Below are 19,238 nucleotides of genomic sequence, written 5' to 3'. Positions count from 1 at the left end.
TTTTTTTTTTGGTTTTACAAGATAAGGTTTCTCTATGTAGTCCTGGCTGTCCTGGAACTCAGTCTGTAGACCAGGATGGCCTCGAACTCAGAAATCTGCTGCCTCTGCCTCCCAAGTTCTAGGATTAAAGGCATGTGCCACCACTGCCCGGTGATGCATAGTCTTTTTAAAGATTTATTTATTTATTCTATTTGAGTACACTGTAGCTGCCCTTCAGACACACCAGAAGAGGGCATCATATTCCATTAAAAATGGGAGCCAGTCCTACAACACCCAGAGGAATCTCCACTCCCAAACACTCTAACACTCCCAGGATCATAGTATCAGAGGTGAGAAGGACACAACATCTCCCCCAACACTGGAAGTAACTGGGATCAGCGGGACCCAGGTACCCAGGAACTCTACCTGACGAGTAGTACAGCTCCTTCCAGTCTGAGCCAGTGCCCTGAGCAGACCTTGGGCACAAACTCTGCAGCCAGCCCCACAGCACTGGCTCCACTCCCAGTTGCTCTAACACACCCAGGACCACAGGATCCCAGGATCCCAGGAGGTTGGTCACACCAGGATCTCAGGGTCCCAGAGGCAGATTGACTCCCAGGAGCTCTGACACACCCAGGATCTCAGGATCCCAGGATTCCAGAACCACAGGATCCCAGAAACAGCTGAACTCTGAGGAGTTGTGACACAACCAAGATCACAGGAAGGACAGGCTCCAGTCAGATATAGCCAGAGCAGGTAGCACCAGAGATAATCAGATGGCAGGAGGCAAGCATAAGAACACAAGCAACAGAAACCAAGGTTACTTGGCATCGTAAGAACCCAATTCTCTAACTGAGCAACCTCTGCTTTGCACCTTGGGACTCCCAATGTTAAGAAAACCCACAACTAGTTAAGTCCAGTAGGCATGGAAAGAGCCTAACTCTCACATACAGATAAAAGATGAAACCATCTGGGACAACCACATGCTGCAGAACCACAGGGAAACAGAATACCACAGTGGCCCAGGTGTGGTGGGACACAACAGTAACTCCAACACTGGGGAAACTGAGCCAGAGATAAGGAGTTTGAGGCTAGCCAGTACTACATAGTGACACTCTGTTAAAAAGAAAAAGAACATGACAGCAGATTGTTTGGAACCACCAAGTATGCAGTAGTTTCCCCCAATAAGAACCCAAACACTCCAGATAACTCCAGATCCCAGCTGGCTGCACAAGTAACAGGTGAATTTATAACCCAGCATGGACCCCTGGCACAATCCTGGCTCACTATGGCCTGTGGCAGACAGGCATAGTGCATAGTTACAAGTAAAAACTGTTTGCTAGGGGGTTCGGGGGGGGGGGGGGGGGGGGGGGGGGGGGGGGGGGCGGAGGCCCGCTGGAGAGATAGCTCAGCAGTTAAGAGCACTGACTGCTGTTCCAGAGGTCCGGAGTTCAATTCCCAGCAACCACATGGTGGCTCACAACCATCTGTAACGGGATCTGATGCCCTCTTCTAGTGTGTCTGAAGACAGCTGCAGTGTACTCACATAAAATAAATAAATCTTTAAAAAAAAAAATGTTTGGCAAAAATCATCTTCCTAATTTCGGATGGATGGATGGATGGTGGATGGATGGACAGACGGACAGATGGACAAAGAATGGGTGGATGGATAGATAGGTTCTCACTATGTGGTCCAAGTTGGCCTGCAGTTCAAAATCTTCCTGTCTTAAAGCCGAGGTAACAGAAAAGCTTTTTTCCCAACTGGAAATGCCTACTGTGGCTCTCCCTCTTCTCCTCTCCTTCCCTTTCACCTCCTCCCACCCCCAGCACACACCCCCACAACACTCTGTTGGTCAAGATGAGAACCCAAGTGTCAGTCTACAGGGCCAAGGAGAGCCTTGCTCCCCAACTACCTCCAACTGGCTTTACCATCAGCCAATGCTCCCCCATCCTGGCTGAAACATCAACTGCTATTTCAAAAACCCAGCCACGACACACGGCTCAAATCCAGACTGCTTCATCCACCTTCCCTTGTAAAGGATTGGACAGGAGTAAGAACACAAAACCAAAGCAGTTCCCACCTTCAGGAAGCCCTCCTGGCGTACACTCCCCCCTTTTGCACCCAGCATTATATTACCAGTGACCAAGTCACTGCCTACCAGGCATCAGAGCTCCAGGAATTCTTTTTGTTGAGATTTATATGTATGTTGGGGTGGGTGAAAGCTTGTATTTGTGTGTTTGTGTGGTGTGTGTGTGTGTGTGTATGTGTACACACCTGGGTGTAGACATATACCATATGCATTTGAGGGTCCACATGCAAGTTTATGTATGCATGTGCATGTGGATACCTGAGGTTGATGACAGGAATCATTCTGGATTGTTCTTCCACCAATCAGTATCCTGCCTCAGCTTCCTGAGGCTGGAATTACAAGCAGGCCTCCACACACATCCAGCATTTACTTGGGTTTTGGGGATACAAATGTTTCCACGCTAATGCAATAAGTGCTTTACTCACTGAGCCATATCCCCAGCCCCTCCCCTTTATTTTTTGAAACAATGTTTCTTACTGAATCTTAAGCTCTCAGGCTAGACTATCTGGCCAGCAAGTCCCTGGAATCTTCCTGTTCTCATACCCACCCTCAGTAATAAGATTCTAGGCAAATCCAACTTTCTACATAGGTATTGGGGATCTGAACTCAGGTCCTCTTACTTGCATAGCCTCAGAACTCCAATACTCATCATGGGACCTGAGGTTAATAGGAGCCACAGAGATGCAAGGAAGGTCTCTCCTCTGCCTGTTGGTAGCATTCCAGCAGTTCCCACCATTTTACTTAGGAATTTGAGAATCTGAGAAGAGATGCCTTGTCACTCAGAAGTCAAGTTGTATTAACAATGTTTTCTTGTTTTTCTGTATATTCATGCTCAGGCATCTTGGACTTCCGCTATCACACGGGGACAGCCCTTCCCTACCCCCCAGGGCTAATTCATTGCTAGACAGTAAACAACCTGTCAGCCTAGAACAGAAATGACTCCTGAAATATCAACCAACTGCATCTGCGGAAGACAGGAAACAAGGTCTCCCTGTACAGCCCAGACACTCCTTGAACCCCACATCTTCATGCCTCAACCTCCCCAGTGCTAGAATTACAGGTATGTACCCATCACGCCTATTACTTCTAATTCTCCTACCTCCCCTTCCCAACTGCTGGGATTATAGCCCTGCAAAAACAGGGGATAGCCAAGTTCAAATCAGGATTGCCCAGCTTCCATGTCACAAAAGGAGCCATGACAAAGAAATGCCAGTTAGGAAACACTACCTCAGGTCTCCTCTTCTTCTGTTAAGCCCACAGTTAATGTTGCGTGTGGACTCAGCACCCAGCCTCACTTTATAAAAGAAGCAGGAGTACAGGAGGAAAGGTCCAGCACACAGACCCATGTTCTCGTGGCTGAACACTCCCTTTTAAAAAGTAGAAGGAGATCCAGAAGAGACCGTAGGCTGCCCAGGCCAGAAAACAGAGGCTAGAGGCAGACAGGGGGGTGAAGAAACTTTAATAGCCACCCATCGACGTGAGCAGCAGGAGTGTCTAAACCATGGTAGCCCCATTTCTTGGGAGCACCCTGGGGCCAGCCCCTCAGTCCTGACTATGGCAATTTTCCAGCCAAGCTCACCACATATAAAGAGAGTGTCTGAGGACCCCCGGTCTCTAGGACCACATCTGTAGAAGCTTAAAAATCAAAGTTCTCTGTGGCCAAAAGAGCCCAGGTCTCGAGGCTGAGAAGCCAGCAGCTACCTGCATGTTCCTCTGCGGCTTTGTCCCAGTCTGACTGCACTCAGGGCCAGGTGGTAACCATGTGTCCTCAGATCAGAGAGGTTTTCCTTTCTGACAGCAGCAGCGACTCCTTCACAGCCACCAAGAGCCCTGATGAGGGCAGATAACCCTGACCTCGGAGGCGGAGCAATATGAGAAGGGTGGCCGAAACCAGGATGGCACTCAACACCCCTGTAGGGGACAGACAGATGATCAGGAGTGGGACCGGGAGGGTAGAAACTATCACAGACTAATAAGTGGAGAGTCTGCTGTCTACTCCCTCCAATAGCCCCGAGCTTCTCACATGGGAAAGCCTATCTTACCAGCAGCTGCAATAACCCCATAGGCATTTGGGTTTCGGGATGAGTCCCCAGCAGAGGTAAGTGTAACATTCCTGAAAGAGGTCTCATTCTCCACGGTTGTAGAAATCCTTGTACTTGTGGCATTCTCCTCCTGGAGTAGCTTGTCAGTTTCTGTGTCAGTGTCTGCAATAAGCCCAGGCATCAGTAGTTGAGGGGCACCCAAGGCTTAGCAGTATGGTACACAAGGTTTCCAGTGCCCAACTCTTAGACTTCATGCTGATCTAAGTCAGAGGAAAATTGGTGGGAAATCACTAATCCTGATGATGTCTTGTCCACCAGCACAGGGACAAAGGCCTGGGAGGATGCATGTGTTCACATCCTCAAACTAGTCACCCATGGGAGGATAACACATGTCCTCAAGTAACTGCCAGCCTTCCCCACCCACACAGGTATACCAAGATCCCAGGACACAAACCACAGCTGAGCTCATCACTGGAGTCAGGACAGTCTGGGTGGCCATCACAGCGCCATGTGTGCGGAATACAGATATCATCCCGTAAGCAACGCAGCTCGCTCTCCTGACAGGGTGGACGGCTGCAGTTGAGCTTCTTGTCAGAGCCAGCAGGGCAACCACTAATGTTATCACAGGAGCAAGGAAGGGCAGGCTGTGGTTGGCACTGCCCATTCTGAGCACATGGCTCAATCCCTGGAACATAGAGTCAATCAGATTCGAAACATCCATGCAAGAAAACGCATGCCAGGCATGGTGGTACACACCTTTAATCCCAGCACTTGGAAGACAGAGAAAGCAAATCACTGAGTTTGAAGCTAGCCTAGTCTACCTAGTGAATTCTAAGACAGCTATCAATATGTAAAAAACAAAAACAAAAAACAAAAAAAAAAAAAACAAAAAAAAACTCTGTCACAAAAAAATAAAATAACAAATAAAGAGGGAATCCCAGTGCTCTGGCTGCCAAATCCGCTCTAAATCCTAACTTCTACAAGTAGCAAACTAAACTGAAAGCATCTCATTACGTTAGCTACTTTAGTCCCAGCACTTGGGAGGCAAAGGCAGGTAGATCTCTGTGAGTTTGAAGCCAGCCTGATCTACATAGAGAGTTTCAGGCCATCTAGGGACATATAAAATAAAATTTAAAAAAGCAGCTTCCTCAGGGCTGAGGAGGTAACTCAGCGGGTAAAGAGCCTGTGGTACAAGCATGTTGACTAAGTTTGATCCCCAGGACCCAGTAAATGCCAGGTGCAGCAAGGCACATCCTAACCACAAGGCTAAGAGTACAGATGGTTGGATCCTGGAGGCTCCTGGGCCAGCCATTCTAGCTGATTCTTTCCACTTTCCCCACACTAAATCCAAATGCACATGCTGGGGGAGTGTCAATTTTAGTGAAAGATGGTCTCAAAAAGTAAGGTGGAGAGCAACACAGGACAACACCAATGTCAAACTCGAGCCCTACATACACACAAACATGCTGGCAAACACTCCAGCACACACTTGTACCCAGGCACACTCTGTGTGTAAAGGCTTGCCCTATATAAAGTCTCTATGCTACTCCTGTCAATTCCACCTTCCAATACCTAGTCTTCCCATCAGGTTCCTCCTTTACTTGCTCAACCTCCCTATAAGCCTGTCTTAGATTCCAGCTCTTTTGTTTCTGTTTTTATTTTTGATTTGAGACAAGGTCTCACTATGTAGATCTCATTGGCCTGAAACTTGCTATACACAACTGCTAGTCTCTACTTTACAGAAACCTACCTAATGTCTTTAGAGTGCTGGGAGTAAAGCAATCCTAACAGTCCAGACCCATGGACTCCACCTTGCCCTGCTCACCCAGCCCCACTACCAGTCTTTTCCTGATCCCTTAATCTCCATAACTGGCACCAGTCCAAATGTCCATTCTCAAGCCCCTCTCCAGGAATGGCCACTTACTACACTCTTCCTCGTCACTGCCATCAGAGCAGTCCCGATCCCCATCGCAGCGCCAGGAGAGGGGCACACAATAGCCACTGATAAGACACTGGAAGGTGTCTGTCGGGCAGGAGCCAGCTCTAGAGCCTGAGAAATGAACATAAATGAGGCCTTGGGTGGGTTGGGGGGGATCCAAATCTAAAATATCTTCCAAGAGGATGGTTATGAGCTGCAACCAGCTAGAGATAAGCCATGTCCCAGGGTGCAGAAACTATATTGGTAGCCACCCTCTGCAGAGCCCTGTGTTTGGGGCCCTGGAAGTTCATGAATGCTGCTAGGAGACAGTGCCAATCTCCAGTCTACTGAAACACTATGACCACGTTGAGCTGGTGACAGAGTCGGGACTCAAACCCAGGTCTTACTGACCCCTGAGACTATGAGGCTCCAGATGGCCAGAAAGTCTACACTGGAGACCACCAAGCTCCACAGTTTAAACAGGCTGGGAGAAGAGCCGTTCCCCAGCATGCTCTGCAAGAGGCTCGTGATCAAGGACAGTGGGACCTATTCTTACCCACCCATTTAGCAAAGGGGAAATTGAGAGTCTGGGTAGTAAATCTGCTCAAAAGTCAGGCATGGTAGTTTATGTACGCAGGAGGTTGGAGGCAGACAGACCCTGAGTTCCAGGCCAGTTAGGGTTACGTAGGAAGACCCTGACTTAAAGCATGGTGATCCTGTGTAGTCGCCAAGACCTATTCCCTCATCTCCTAAGTTCTTCCCAGATTAAAACACTCAGCATGACCTAAACATGTCACCTCTGAACTAGACCCCTAGTACCTAATCTCCACTAGGACAGAATATCACACTCTTATCTATTCTGATCACCCACTATCCCATGGGACCCAGGTCCTCTCACATCCAAGTCTAAATCCCTCCCTTCTCCATCAAACCCCCTCTATCCTGGCCTCCTCCTTGTATTTTACCTAAGAGACTTGACTCATTTTCACCATGGGGCCTTTGCACACAGCCCAAGATCCCTTCTTCCACTCTGTATTGGGGGAGGGGGGTCTAGAACCTTTTGCATATCAAACAAACATTTGACCACTGAGCTCTACCGGCCACAGCCCACCTCATCCTTCCACTCTACAGCTGTGCTTCTTCTGCAGCTTTCAGATCTCAGTTTCCATCTTAGGCTGGGCAGCATCTCATGTACCCCAGGAAGCTCTGCTTCCCACAAATAAGTCCCTAACTAGTAACATCCATCTTCCTATTGACTGAACACCCTCAGTGAAGGTCAGGGACGTGGCCTCATGACCCTGTCCAGTGCCTGACAGTGTGTGAACGAGTCATGTGAGGGTTCACATTGAGTCCAGGTAAAACATAAGCCTTCCCTGGACTCTGAACAGGGAAGCCAGGGCTGCTTGCTGATCAAGAGGGGCAGGCAGTGAAGAGACCTAGAACATGGACCAGTCGGAGGGAAGGAAGCCTTTAGAGATTTCCACCTCACACAGAGCCAGAGCCTCCAAGACCCCACCCTCCCGGTAGTCAAATGCAATTAAACCTGCATACCACACAGTCCAGGAGCTCTGGAGAGCTGGAGAACTGAGAACAAGCCCTGGCCATTATCCATGCCCCCCAGCACAGCCTCCTTTCCATGCCTAACAACTCACAGTATTGCCAATTCAGACCTCCTCTTCCTGACTCTCCACATTTTCTTGAAATGGGCCCAGAGCAAAGCAAATCCTATACCTCATGGGGGCAATTAATTAGACAGGAGTCAGGATGACCCATGATTTCTCCTCCCAGTCTATGTCCTCATCTGTAAAAGAGGAATACTAAGGCCAGACATGTTGCTGCTCAATTGTAACCCCAGCTCCTGGGAAGCTGGGACAAGAAGTCTGCTTGGAGCTACAAAACAGCCAAAACTGGGAGGAGGAGGGGTACTCTACAGACCCATAAAACAGCCAAATAAAATGGTCCATACCTATAATCCCTGTGCTGGGGAGCCTAAGGCAGAAGTTGAAAACTCCAGTCCAGCCTGTGTTATACAGTGAGTCCCCGTCTCAAAAAAAAAAACAAAACGGGAACTAGCGCCTGCCTTTAATCCCAGTGCTTGGGAAGCAGATCCAGGTGGGATCTCTGAGAGTTCAAGCACAGCCTGGTCTACATAGCAAGTTGCAGGCAGTCAGAGCTACAAAGTGAGACCCTGTCTGAAAAAAAATTCAAAACATAGTAAAAACAGAAAAACAAACAAACCAAAAAGACCTTGAAACAGTTAAAACTATTCTCATATAGAGTGGATGGTCAGTGGTGGCCAGTGGTCACAATCGGGACCTCCTAGTCCTGCCCAGGGCAGGTGCCTGATCAAGTTTGGGGTTCACAGCAGAAATACACTACAGGGCTCTTCCTTCCATTCTCTGAGACAGGAATTCAAGGAGAAACAGAAGCTCTGGGTGCTGAAAGAACAGTCATAGAACTTCAGGCTCAGGGCTGACGGCTTCGGGAAGGCATACCTGCTACAAGAAGGTGCCAGGTGACCAGCCCTGCGTGGTGAAAGGTCAAACAAAATCAGAAACACAAGCCTTCCAGTGCACATTGGGCTGAAGGACGGCTTGGAGGTGACTTAGGGACAGCGCAGGAATAAGGGAGGAAGCTGGGCAGAACACAGGAGAAGGCACCCACGTAGCGGTCCCCTCTGCAGGCTCAGAGGACCGATTCTCTCCACTCTCCCCCACACTAAATCCAATCCCGCGTGCTGGGGGAATGTCAACGACCGATAGGCGTCGCAGCCAATAGTGAGGCGATGCCAGCGCGTGGGGGCGGGATCATAAGCGGTGTAAGAACAGGGGTTCACTCACCCGAGGCTTGGACTACGGTATGGGCCAGAGACGGGATTGGAGCCGGAGCGGCCTCTAGGCCAGTTCTGAGACCAAAGAGCAGCTGCAGCACCAGGCCCAGGGCCGCTGCCCGCCCAGCTCCGCCCCGCGCCATCCAACCGCTAGCCGAACCGCTCTACTCCAGCTGTAGCCGCAGGCAGAAGGATGCGCTGATTCTCGCACATGCGCACACAAAGGGGGGAGTGGCGCAAGCAAGCCTGCGACCGTAAGTACCAGAATAAAAGGGTACTTAGAATTTAGGGCTCCTCCTGGCTTTTTCCTAGCAGTAAAATCTAATGGGTTTGGTGACCTAGGCCTGTAACTCCCAGATATTCTACAGGCTGAGGAAGAGGATAACAAGAAGAAAGCCAACCTAGGTTATTAAAGGAGACCCTACCTCAGAATAAAAATCAGGAGTTCGGGGAAAAAAACTCAGTAGTAGAGCACTTGCCTAGTAATCAGGAGGCTCTAGGTTTGATCCCCAGTACCATGAAAATAATAACCACATCAGCTTGAAAGAATAAACTTCTAGGGCTATAAATGAACTTAGCAATTCTGATCTCCCACTGCAAATATCACTGCCCAATGGTCCCAATGAATATGGCAGCCACACCCTATGAACACTCCCCAGCAGGTCCCTCCTCTGGTGCCACCTAAGGATTTTATAATTTACTTATTTTAGCTTTATTGTCTTGATTGCCCCCCCCCCCCCCCCCCCCCCCCCCAGAATGCCAGGTGCAGGCAGACCAGGATGTTGGTTTCCTTAGATGAATGGCGCATACAGTGAGGGGATGATGGAATGAACAAATGAGAGAACAGTTACTGGCTTTGAACCTGGACTGAGCATCTGCTTGGATTCCATCCCAACCTCATTAACTTCTTTCTCGTTCTCACAGACATGAGAGACACTTATTCTAGCATGAGGCTAGTAGATTGATACAGATTAGCAGCCTTGGGTTTCCTCATCCAACTTGCACAGTTGAGTGCACTAAGTCTGCTTATCCAATATGGCTAGTGATTTTGTGGTTTCTGTTGGTCTGAGGTAACACAAGCTGGCCTGAAACTAGTGATCCTCTTGCTTTGGCCTCCAAAGTATTGGGGATATAGTCATGTGCCAGCTTAGTGTTTATTCTTCACATTACGTTTTCCATAGTTCTACCTTAAGAATCTGTGACACTACCTCCCAACAAGGTTGGAAGACAAGTCACTAACCCTCACATGGGTACGTTTCCCAGAATGTAGACCAGAAGGCTACACTGAAGTCCAGACTTTCACACAAATGGTGCTGCTTGTAGATGGATGACCTACCACTGTAAAATGCTAGAGGTTATAACTGCTTTTGGAGTGTACTGTGTAAGTCTCACTAATTTCTGGAAAAGGCAGTGGTATTCAGACACAGAGAGGGATGTAAATAGAGGTGACAGCCGGGGAAGGGTGGGGAACATCCTACTTTTGAGAATCCCAGTAGGGTGCCAGGTCCAGCAAGGCCTTAGTAGGGATGGAATGACAAGGTTCCCGCCCCAGGGACAAGGCCATCAGGCACAGGCCTCCAGGAGTGTAGAGCTTAAGGCTTGTTTATATAACAATGTACCTATTTTTACATTCCCCCTTCAAGGAATGTACTCCCTGTTAAAGTTAATGACTCCATGATAATCAGAGACAGCAAGAGTCTGAGTTCCGGAGGCCAAACCTTCAAGGAATGTACCCCCTGTTAAAGTTTATGACTCCATGACAATCAGAGACAGCAAGAGTTCGAGTGTGGGAGGCCAAGGTGTGGCTAATATCTCAGCAAAATGGTAAACACTACAATCTTAGGAACAACTCTTAAGCCTGTGGGAAAGAACTCTTAAAAACATGGGTTCAAAAATATATAATTTATCAAAAAATAAGGATGCAGTATCAATTTTATGAAGAGCTTCACTAACCTAAAGGAACAAAAGCAGTTGTTATAAGTTTTTTTGTTTATGCTTACAAAAGCAGACAGATTCCTGAGTTCAGGGTTGGCCTGAGAAAGAGCAAGATTTGGCCCAGGTATGGTAGAAATAGTAATTTCAGAATGGGGTCCCACCCAGCTACCTTATGGTCTGTGTTTAACAGAAGCAGGCAGATCTCTGAATTCTTTTGCAATGTTAAAAGAAAATGTGTGCTTACTGTCTCCTAAGAATTAAGTCACAAGATGCTGATCCATAGGATAATCAAAAGGAAACCTGGAATAAATTACTAGATTGATATGTAAAATAAAAGACTAGGTTTATGAACTGCATGAGCTATTCAGAGCATTTTTTTTTTTAAATAGCAAGAGAGAACTGCTTGGAGAACTGGCATAAGCAGAACATATAGAGAGAGCTGTCTGGGGACCTCCAGACAGAGAACTTACAGAAAGCACTCTGGAAAGCTGTCTCGAGGTGAACATAGATCCTCAGCTTAGACCCACAATTTGTTCTCACCTCCCAGACACCCCTCCCCTCAGAAGCCCTCTCCAAGGCGAGGCTGGTCCTTGATGGTGGGGGAAGGTATCTGGAGCAGTGGGCAGACCCTGGATTTACACAGAGCAATGCAACTCGCTTCCATACTGCCTAGAATTCACCAGTTCTCAATGAGCCTGAGAGAGTGCATTGTCTGCCCTAGATGACCTCCCAGAATTGCTTAAGGAACAGCCAAACAGAGATAAAGAGGTGAGCCCACACATGGAAGCTAACACCTATAATCTCAGAACTTGAAAGGCTGAGGCTGAAGGACTTCATTAACTTCAAGGTCAGCCTGAGTTATTTAATAAGTTCCAAGTTAGCCTAAGCTAGATTAGGGGCCTGCCTCAGAAAACAAAAGGACTGGAGATGGAGCTCAGTTGGTAGAGACAGATGCTTGCCTGGCATACACCAAGCCCTGTGTTCAATCCCCAGCATCCTATAAACCAGGGCTGGGGGCACACACTAGTAATCCTAGTATTATGGGAACAGAGGCAGGAGGATCTTAAGTCCCAAGGTCATCTTCACATACACAAAGAACTTGGGGCTAGCTTGAGCTACATGATACCCTGTCTCAAAAAAAAAAAAAAGAAAGAGAGAGAGAGACAGAGAGAGAAAGAGAGAGATAAAGGAAAGGAGAGGAGAGGAAAGGAGGAGGAGGAAGATGAGAAAAGAGGGAAAAAAAGAAAAACAGCCAGGCTTGGTAGCATGCACCTTTAATCCCAGCACTCAGGAGGCAGAGGTAGAAGGATCTCTGAGTTGGGGGCTAATTGTCTACAGTGAGTTCCAGGACAACCAGGGCTACACAGAGAAACACTGTCTCAAAAAAAAACAGAGAAAGGAAGGGAAGAAGGAAAGGGAGGGAGGGAGAGAGCCCTTTCCCACACCACTCCTGCAGTTTCCTCAGTTATAAATTACACAGCAATTTTCAATGCCTGAGGCTTCTAGGAGTCCTCTGGCAGCAGCCTCTGTATACTGTGACCACGGTTTCTCTCTCTCTTGTAACACTATGAGACACTGACACCTTCCAGTCAAGGCTGTGACCTTTGTGCCCTTGCTCTCTGCTTCCAGCCAGATCCAGTCTCAACACTCTTATCTCCACTTTTCTTTTGATGCCACTGTTCTGTTTGTTAGTCTGAGACAGGTTCTCAATCCGTAACCTAAAACTGGCCTCAAACTGGTAATCCTCCTGCCTCTGCCTGCTAAATTCTGGGGTTAGCCATGCACCACCACACTCAATTTAGTGTTTATGTTTTCCACAGTTCTACCTTCATAATCTAATGACCTACTTAAGGGCTACATAGTCATTCCACAAGGCAAAAATGGTATTCACCTACGAGCTTATAATATAGAGATTATAGGCTTATACCAATAATACCCAAGACCCCATTTAAAAAAAAAAAAAAAAAAGTGGGCTGGCAAGATGGCGCACAAGTAAAAGTGCTAGCCTCAAAAAGCTGAGACCTAAGTTCCATCCTCAGAGCCCAAAAATGACACGCAATGGCTCAAATCTAATCGTACACCAAGCTGGGAGGCCCAGAGAGCAGCCTCCCACAGACACTCTTGGGCCAGCTAACCTGGAGTCCACAGGACACCAAAAACAAAAGACCCTGCCTCAGCAAGTGGAAGGAGAAAACCAATCCCCAAAGTTGTCCTCATGTTCACACATGCTGCAGTGTGTATTCACACACACAACACACAGTAATAACAGATCAAATCCAATCAATAAATACTAAGAAAAGACAGACTGGAAATAATGTGGCACTCTATGTATTTGTTATAAATTAGGTCACACTCTCCCCTGAGGGAATTCAAGGAGGAAAAGCTGTCATGTGGCCCTAGAGTCATGTAGCAAGGTAGCCTAGGGCAGAGTCACAGGTATGGCTGGTCCTTGGACAGCTCCCACCTCTTCATGGGGGGAGCAGGTGTCACTGCCTTCTTCTCAGTGGCTGCCACAGCAGAACTACAAGAAAAAGACAAACTCCAGTTAGAGCTAGGCCTACAAACGACAGTGAGGAAGGATCTTTCTGTTTATCTGTTGTGTCTGTTTTTAATTTTTATTGAAAATAAATTTTCCATACAATATATTCTCTGATCACAGTTTCCTCTCATTTCCTCCCAGATCCTCCCTTCTTCCCAATTCCATGCCTTCTTTCTCTCTTTATTAAAAAAAGAAAAAAGAAAAAAGAAAAAAAACCTGGCAAATAAAAAAAAAAAAAATCAAACAAGCCAGAATAAAAAGCAAAACATTAAAAAAAGAAAACATCTGTACACAAATATACACAGCATACACAAAACCCATAAAAACATAAAGTCAGAAACCATAATATATAAGCAAAAGACATATAAGTAAAAAATGCCAAATAAAGTATTATGAGACAAACAGCTCCAAAAATACTACTAAGTTTGTTTTGTGCTGGCTATCTACAGCTGTGTGTAGGGACTGTCCTTAAGTGTAGTCTGTATACCCAGTGAGACTCCACTGGAGAAAACTGATTTTTCCTTTGCAAGCAGTTGTCAAGTTGTAGGTTAAGAAGGAGCTCATTTCCAGTTCTCCTCTCACTGCTGGGACCCCACCTGTCTTGAACATGTGCAGATTCTGCACATGCTTCCCGTCTCTGTGAGGTCATGGACACATCAGTGCTGCTCTGCTTGGAAAGCACTGTTTCCTTGGTGTTCTGCATGCCCACTGGCTCTTTCAATCTTTCAACCTCCTCTTCTGCATAACTCCCTGAGCCCTGAGGGGAAGGGTTTGAAGAAATCCCTTATAGGACTGACCGTTCCAAGTCTCTCACATTCTACACATTGGCTGACTGTGGGTCTCTGTATTAGCAGTGGGGAAGGACCTTAATTGCTATAGTAGCTTGACCTTTCTAATCCAAATTTCCCTAGTTTGTAAAAGTAGCCATGCCCACCCTAGATCACAAGCCAAGCTTTCTGGATATGGATGGCAGAAGGCACTATCTCAGAATGCCCAAATCTTCTCCAATGAAGTCCCTCAGAGGACCATCTGATGCCTACTGAGAGCTGGCAGAACTCAGTTATCCTACCCTGGTTCCCAAGCCCAGAACCCAGCCTTGAATACCTGGGACCCTCCCTCCCTACCTGTACCCTGTGTGGACAAACTCCAGACCACGATGCTAGGTGTCAGGTCCCACAGAAACCTGGGGCAAACAGCTAACTGAAATGCCCATTACCTTATCAAAGCCAATGCTACTGCCATGCTTCAAGAGTCATGGCTCCTCTCAGCACTTATCAGCCTCTAACCTAAACCTCTCCAGCCCCGGAAGCTTCACTTCCCTTCTCCTAGCTTCTCTTTCCTATATAACCCAGCATTTCAGCCACACATACTTTTGGCTCCATGTTCTAGATTCTTTTCCCTCTCCTGCTTCCCACTCTTGTCCCTCTTTTCTCTTCCTCTCCCACTCTCTACTCCCACTTTCCTCTCATGACCCAGTTCATTCTTTCTGTCTGGACCTTTCCAGATCCTCTGGCTAAATTCTCCCTCAAATATACAATAAAGACCTTCTCCTCAACCATACATAGGAGCAGTCATGATCTCATATTCATTCACTGGTTGATGGGTGTCCACATTCTTCCTCAGATAGCTGGGTGCCACACAAAAACTCCATGGCAAGTGCACAGAGGTATAGTACTAGTGATATAAGGCTAGCCCATGAGCTGGAACAGAGTATGGAATGAAAACAGACAATCCTAGCACTTGGAAGGCTAATGCAGGATTTTGAGTTTATGGCCAGACTGGGCTACATAGAGAAACCTTATCTAAAAATACTGGGGTTGGGGAATGGGGTTGAGGGTAAGAAAGTAGGGTGTGTGTGCTTAAGTGGCATGCACCTATAATCCCAACTACTTAAAACAGTCTAAAGCAAGCAACTAGATGCCCTGAGTCCAAGTATTCCAGGAGAGCCAAGGCAAAACAGTAATGGGTATCATTACTATCTAGCTCTTAAAAAGATAAAAACAACAATGCTGGGCATGCTGTGATGGCTATTCTTGGTTATCAACTAGACATGTGGAATTAACAAAAACCAAAATGGCTGGGCACACCTGTGAGGGATTTTTCTTAATTAAATCATTTGAAGTAGGAATGCCTACTTCTAATCTGAATGTTTAAGGTTTAAAGATAAACCTTTTATCCAGATATTTTAAGGTGGGAACAATCCATCTTTAATTTGAGCCACACCTTCTGCTGACAGCCTATATAAAAGACATGGAAGAACGTTATCTCTGCCTGCTTGTTCTCTCATTTCCAAGTCTATTCCTGTAGTGGCATTAGATCTCTTCAAGATGCTGGCTACCCTAAAGACCAGCGAGGACATTTGGCCCCATGGTCTGAACATTATCGGATTCTTAGACCTTTCACGCACAGGCAGCTATTGTTGGGTTAGCTGGACCACAGCCTGCAAGCCATTCTAACAAATCCCCTTTCTAAACAGAGAAATTCATTCTATAATTCCGTTCCTCTGGAAAACCCTGATTAATGTAAATACCTTTAATCCCAGCAGAAGTAAATCTCTGTTAATTAGAAGATCAGCCTCGTCTACATAGTAAGTTCCAAGCCAGCAGAAGCCATATGTAGCTATATGGGAGACTCATTAGAAAAAAAGGAAAAAAAAATGTAGCCCCCCCCCCAAAAAACCACTTGAATCAGCAAGTTCAAACAAGCACCATCTGACCCCCAAACTGTCATGGCTGCAAGAGAGAGAGAGCGCTACAGAGGTTTAGAAACACAGTAAGTCAGAGTGGGAAGGAGGTAAAAACATGTCACTGTGGAAGAGTCCCCAGAGGCAAGGGACGGCTCTCACCATCCCCTAAAAACAAAAGCTGCCTCCCTAGAAAGTGGCAACATCCCCAGGGCCGCAGTGTAGACCCTGAAAGAGTCATAGCTTGACACACTTTGCTCACTCTGGTGCTGGATTCCAGAAAGAAAAAGGTGACAAGGACAATCAGCATGTTCTATCTTATCTATCTTCTAACGGGTCCTGGTCTCATCACCTCACAGGTGTCACATGCAAGCCTAATGTCACTGTTTTGCAGATTAAAGAAACTGAGGCTTAAGAAGGCAGAGAAAGCTGGAGCAGCCAGGCACTAAGGCATACACCTTTAATCCTACTACTCCGAAAAGCCAAATAGTTCTTTGCTCTACAAGAGCAACTGAGCTATCTCTCCAATCCCTTTAAATTTTTTTATATTGTATTTATTTGTGGACATGTTCATATTCTCTCTCTCTCTCTCTCTCTCTCTCTCTCTCTCTCTCTCTCTCTCTCTCTCTCTCTCTGTGTGTGTGTGTGTGTGTGTGTGTTTTGAAACAGGGTCTTACTATGTACCTCTAATAGGTCTGGAATGCAGTATGTAGACCAGGCTGGCCTCCCTTGTGCTGGAAAGTGTATGGGTATGTCTATGTGTTTTGTAAGTCTATGGATATGGGTAGTTTGCCTACATGTGTATCTGTGTGTACCATTTGCATGTTTGGTACCTATAGTGCCAGAACAGAGCGTCAGATCCTCTGGAACAGAAGTTAAGGAAAGTTATGAACTACCACATAGGTGCTAGAAACCCTACCCATGTCCTCTGCAAGATCAACAAGTGTTCTTAAATGCTACATATCGCCAACCCTTGAACCTCATTCTATAAACCAGAATGAGAGCTGTTAAATAGAGCAGAGGAGATTGGCTTTATAGACAGGAAAAGACTAAAAGAAGCAGAAGCCTAACAAAGAAACTGGTCAGTTCAAAGTTACCTTCCTTATAAAGGCTAAACCAGGGGGAACTTTGTTATCATGCCAACCAAAAACTGGTCTGCCAGGGAACTGACTGATCTTTCACCTGGCTTCTGAGAAGGCTAGATACACACCTAAGCTTCACTCGGTGGTTCAGACTTCTATGTAAATGCCTATTCTATCTTGGTCTGCTGGATCTAGTACAGAAACTCATTCTAGACTATGGCCTCCTATGAACCTCATGGAATACTACAGTCATCCCCAATTAAGAAAAGGCCCCTGAGGACAGGGACCAAGTAGATTGTTTTCTCCTGGGTTCCTTTGGGGTTCTTTTATTATCATCAATTTTTTTGGATTAATTTACTGGAGCTAAAGGCATGCGGCACGTAGGCACTGAATCTCTGCTTCCCCCACGAGCTCAATCTCAGGTCATCTACTTTGGCAGCAAGTGCCTTACCAACTAAGCCATCTTACCTTTCCCAACTTGTTTTGAGACCACCCCTAACTACATCACACAGGCTGGCCTGGAACATGCAAACTTCCTACCACAGCCTATCTTCACTTCCCCCACACTGGGATTACAAACACACTTCCAGGCCCCTGGCACTGTTTTAATGTGGGTTCTGGGGAATCAAACTCAGGTCTCAATGCTTAAGGGCAAGTAGCTTACTAAATAATTTATATTCTCAGCCCTGGCTTGAGCTCTTGATTTCCTCAGCCTCAACCTCCTAAATTCAGGGATCACAAGCCTGTCTCTCCTTGCTAGGGAAGAAAAGCCAGTAGCAGTAGGGAATGCTGCAGAGCGGTGGGCAGGGAACACTGAGGATCCTTACCTCTCAGCTGTCTTGCCTGACACCAGGGCCTTCTGTGAGGACATGATGACTGTGGGAGGCACAACTTCCCGGCGACCATCACGACTACAGTAGTAATTGTTGGACAGCTTATGACTGGGGCCCACGGGGAGTTTAGGAGGTGGCTGGGTCCTGAGGGAAAAAAAACACTGGCACTGAAACAAAGTGACAGCCCCTCTCTCTGCCACAACTCATTTACAAGACTGAGGATCTAGAGCTACAAGGGAGGCTGCAGGCCAGAGTCATGCCTTGCTATATTATCACATTATATACCTGGGTCTGGGACCAGAAACCAAGCAGCAGACACTTATCTATATGTAAAAAAGTCTTCAAGCCAGGTTACAGAAATATGCTCCACGCCAGTCCCTCTAAGTCTCAAATATGGTTAAGTGTAGAGGACCTTTACTAAAGTTCCCAAGACAAAGAAGAGACATAGACATGCTCCTATCCCCAACACAAAGCCAAGCTTAGCAGCAGCCTTCCTTCTACCTAAATAAGCTCATGAAAATCAGGTCAGCGTGCCAAGCTATGACCACCCCTTATCTAGCAATTGTAGTCAATAACCCTGAGGCACAGCCCCAGATTACCCAATTGTAGTGCCTTTCTCCCCACCCCCAAAGATTAGGTTATGGAACTTTTTAATTCATTCCTTGTTATCTCAGGAACCCTTTGAATCACCCTGCTGGGATAAAGGCTTACTACTCAAAGAACACCTTGCCCTGGGAACTTATCCAAGTTGCTGCCCTTCCTGCCAGTGTGTGGTCTGCTGCCAAAATTCCCTGTAGAGGGAAATGGAGGGGTTATGTGGGACAAAGCTCAGTGTGGCCTTGGTTTAATCCTGAATTTACCAAGAAACCTAAAGCCTTCAAAAGAAACACTGAACTTCAAACAAGAAAGGAAAATTCCCAGGGACAAAGGTGAATGATCATAAACAGTTGGTTTTTATTTGTTTATTTGGCTACATTTCAAATTTGGCCATCATTTTTACCTAGCAATTTTAAGTTCTCCTTAAAAATCTAAAAGCCATTTTATTTTTTAAATAAGAAATATGGCAGGGCTGGAGAAATAGCTTAGCAGTTAACATTGGCTGCTCTTCCAAAGAACAGGGTTTCTATTCCCAGCACCCACATGGTACCTCACAACTGTCTGACACTCCAGTTCCAAGGTATCTCACACAGACCTACATACAGGCAAAACACCAATACACATGAAGTAGAAGCAAAAGAATCAGCTTAAGGTCATTCTCAACAACATAAGTTCCAAGTCAGCATGGACTAGAAGAAACTGTCTAAAAA

At 46.6% G+C, this 19,238-nt stretch overlaps 2 protein-coding genes across 2 annotated transcripts in view; both read right to left on the bottom strand.

The window, feature by feature from the left end:
* Window positions 1-3,511: 3,511 nt before the first annotated feature.
* On the bottom strand, window positions 3,512-9,090 carry Cd320 (CD320 molecule). The gene is made up of 5 exons (XM_031350025.1): window positions 8,870-9,090; window positions 6,036-6,161; window positions 4,566-4,796; window positions 4,112-4,273; window positions 3,512-3,980 (listed from the first exon to the last, which is right to left on the bottom strand). The coding sequence occupies exons 1-5, from the start codon at window positions 9,000-9,002 to the stop codon at window positions 3,838-3,840; spliced, it is 795 nt and encodes a 264-aa protein (XP_031205885.1). The 5' UTR covers window positions 9,003-9,090; the 3' UTR covers window positions 3,512-3,837.
* Window positions 9,091-13,100: 4,010 nt separating this feature from the next.
* The window catches only part of Ndufa7 (NADH:ubiquinone oxidoreductase subunit A7), a 10,046-nt gene continuing 3,908 nt past the window's right edge, over window positions 13,101-19,238 (bottom strand). Inside the window, exons 3-4 of the mRNA XM_031350027.1 lie at window positions 17,926-18,075; window positions 13,101-13,315 (exon numbers count right to left, since the gene is read on the bottom strand). Coding sequence (XP_031205887.1) covers window positions 13,225-13,315; window positions 17,926-18,075 — 241 coding nt within the window. The 3' untranslated portion in view covers window positions 13,101-13,224. The remainder of the gene's footprint in view (window positions 13,316-17,925; window positions 18,076-19,238) is intronic.

Source organism: Mastomys coucha, unplaced genomic scaffold (genome assembly GCF_008632895.1).
Source record: "Mastomys coucha isolate ucsf_1 unplaced genomic scaffold, UCSF_Mcou_1 pScaffold4, whole genome shotgun sequence".
Lineage (NCBI taxonomy): Eukaryota > Metazoa > Chordata > Mammalia > Rodentia > Muridae > Mastomys > Mastomys coucha.
The sequence above is the reverse complement of the archived record's forward strand: the minus strand, read 5'-3'. Positions and strand labels throughout refer to the sequence as shown.

What these genes read in the sequence shown, in the direction of transcription:
- Cd320 (XM_031350025.1), bottom strand. Translation starts at nt 9,002, where the DNA reads ATGGCGCGGGGCGGAGCTGGGCGGGCAGCGGCCCTGGGCCTGGTGCTG. An exon ending in CAGTGACGAGGAAGAGTGTA is followed by an intron (nt 4,797 to 6,035) that starts GTAAGTGGCCAT and finishes TCTATGTTCCAG; the next exon opens with GGATTGAGCCATGTGCTCAG. An exon ending in CAGTGATGAGCTCAGCTGTG is followed by an intron (nt 4,274 to 4,565) that starts GTTTGTGTCCTG and finishes GGCTTATTGCAG; the next exon opens with ACACTGACACAGAAACTGAC.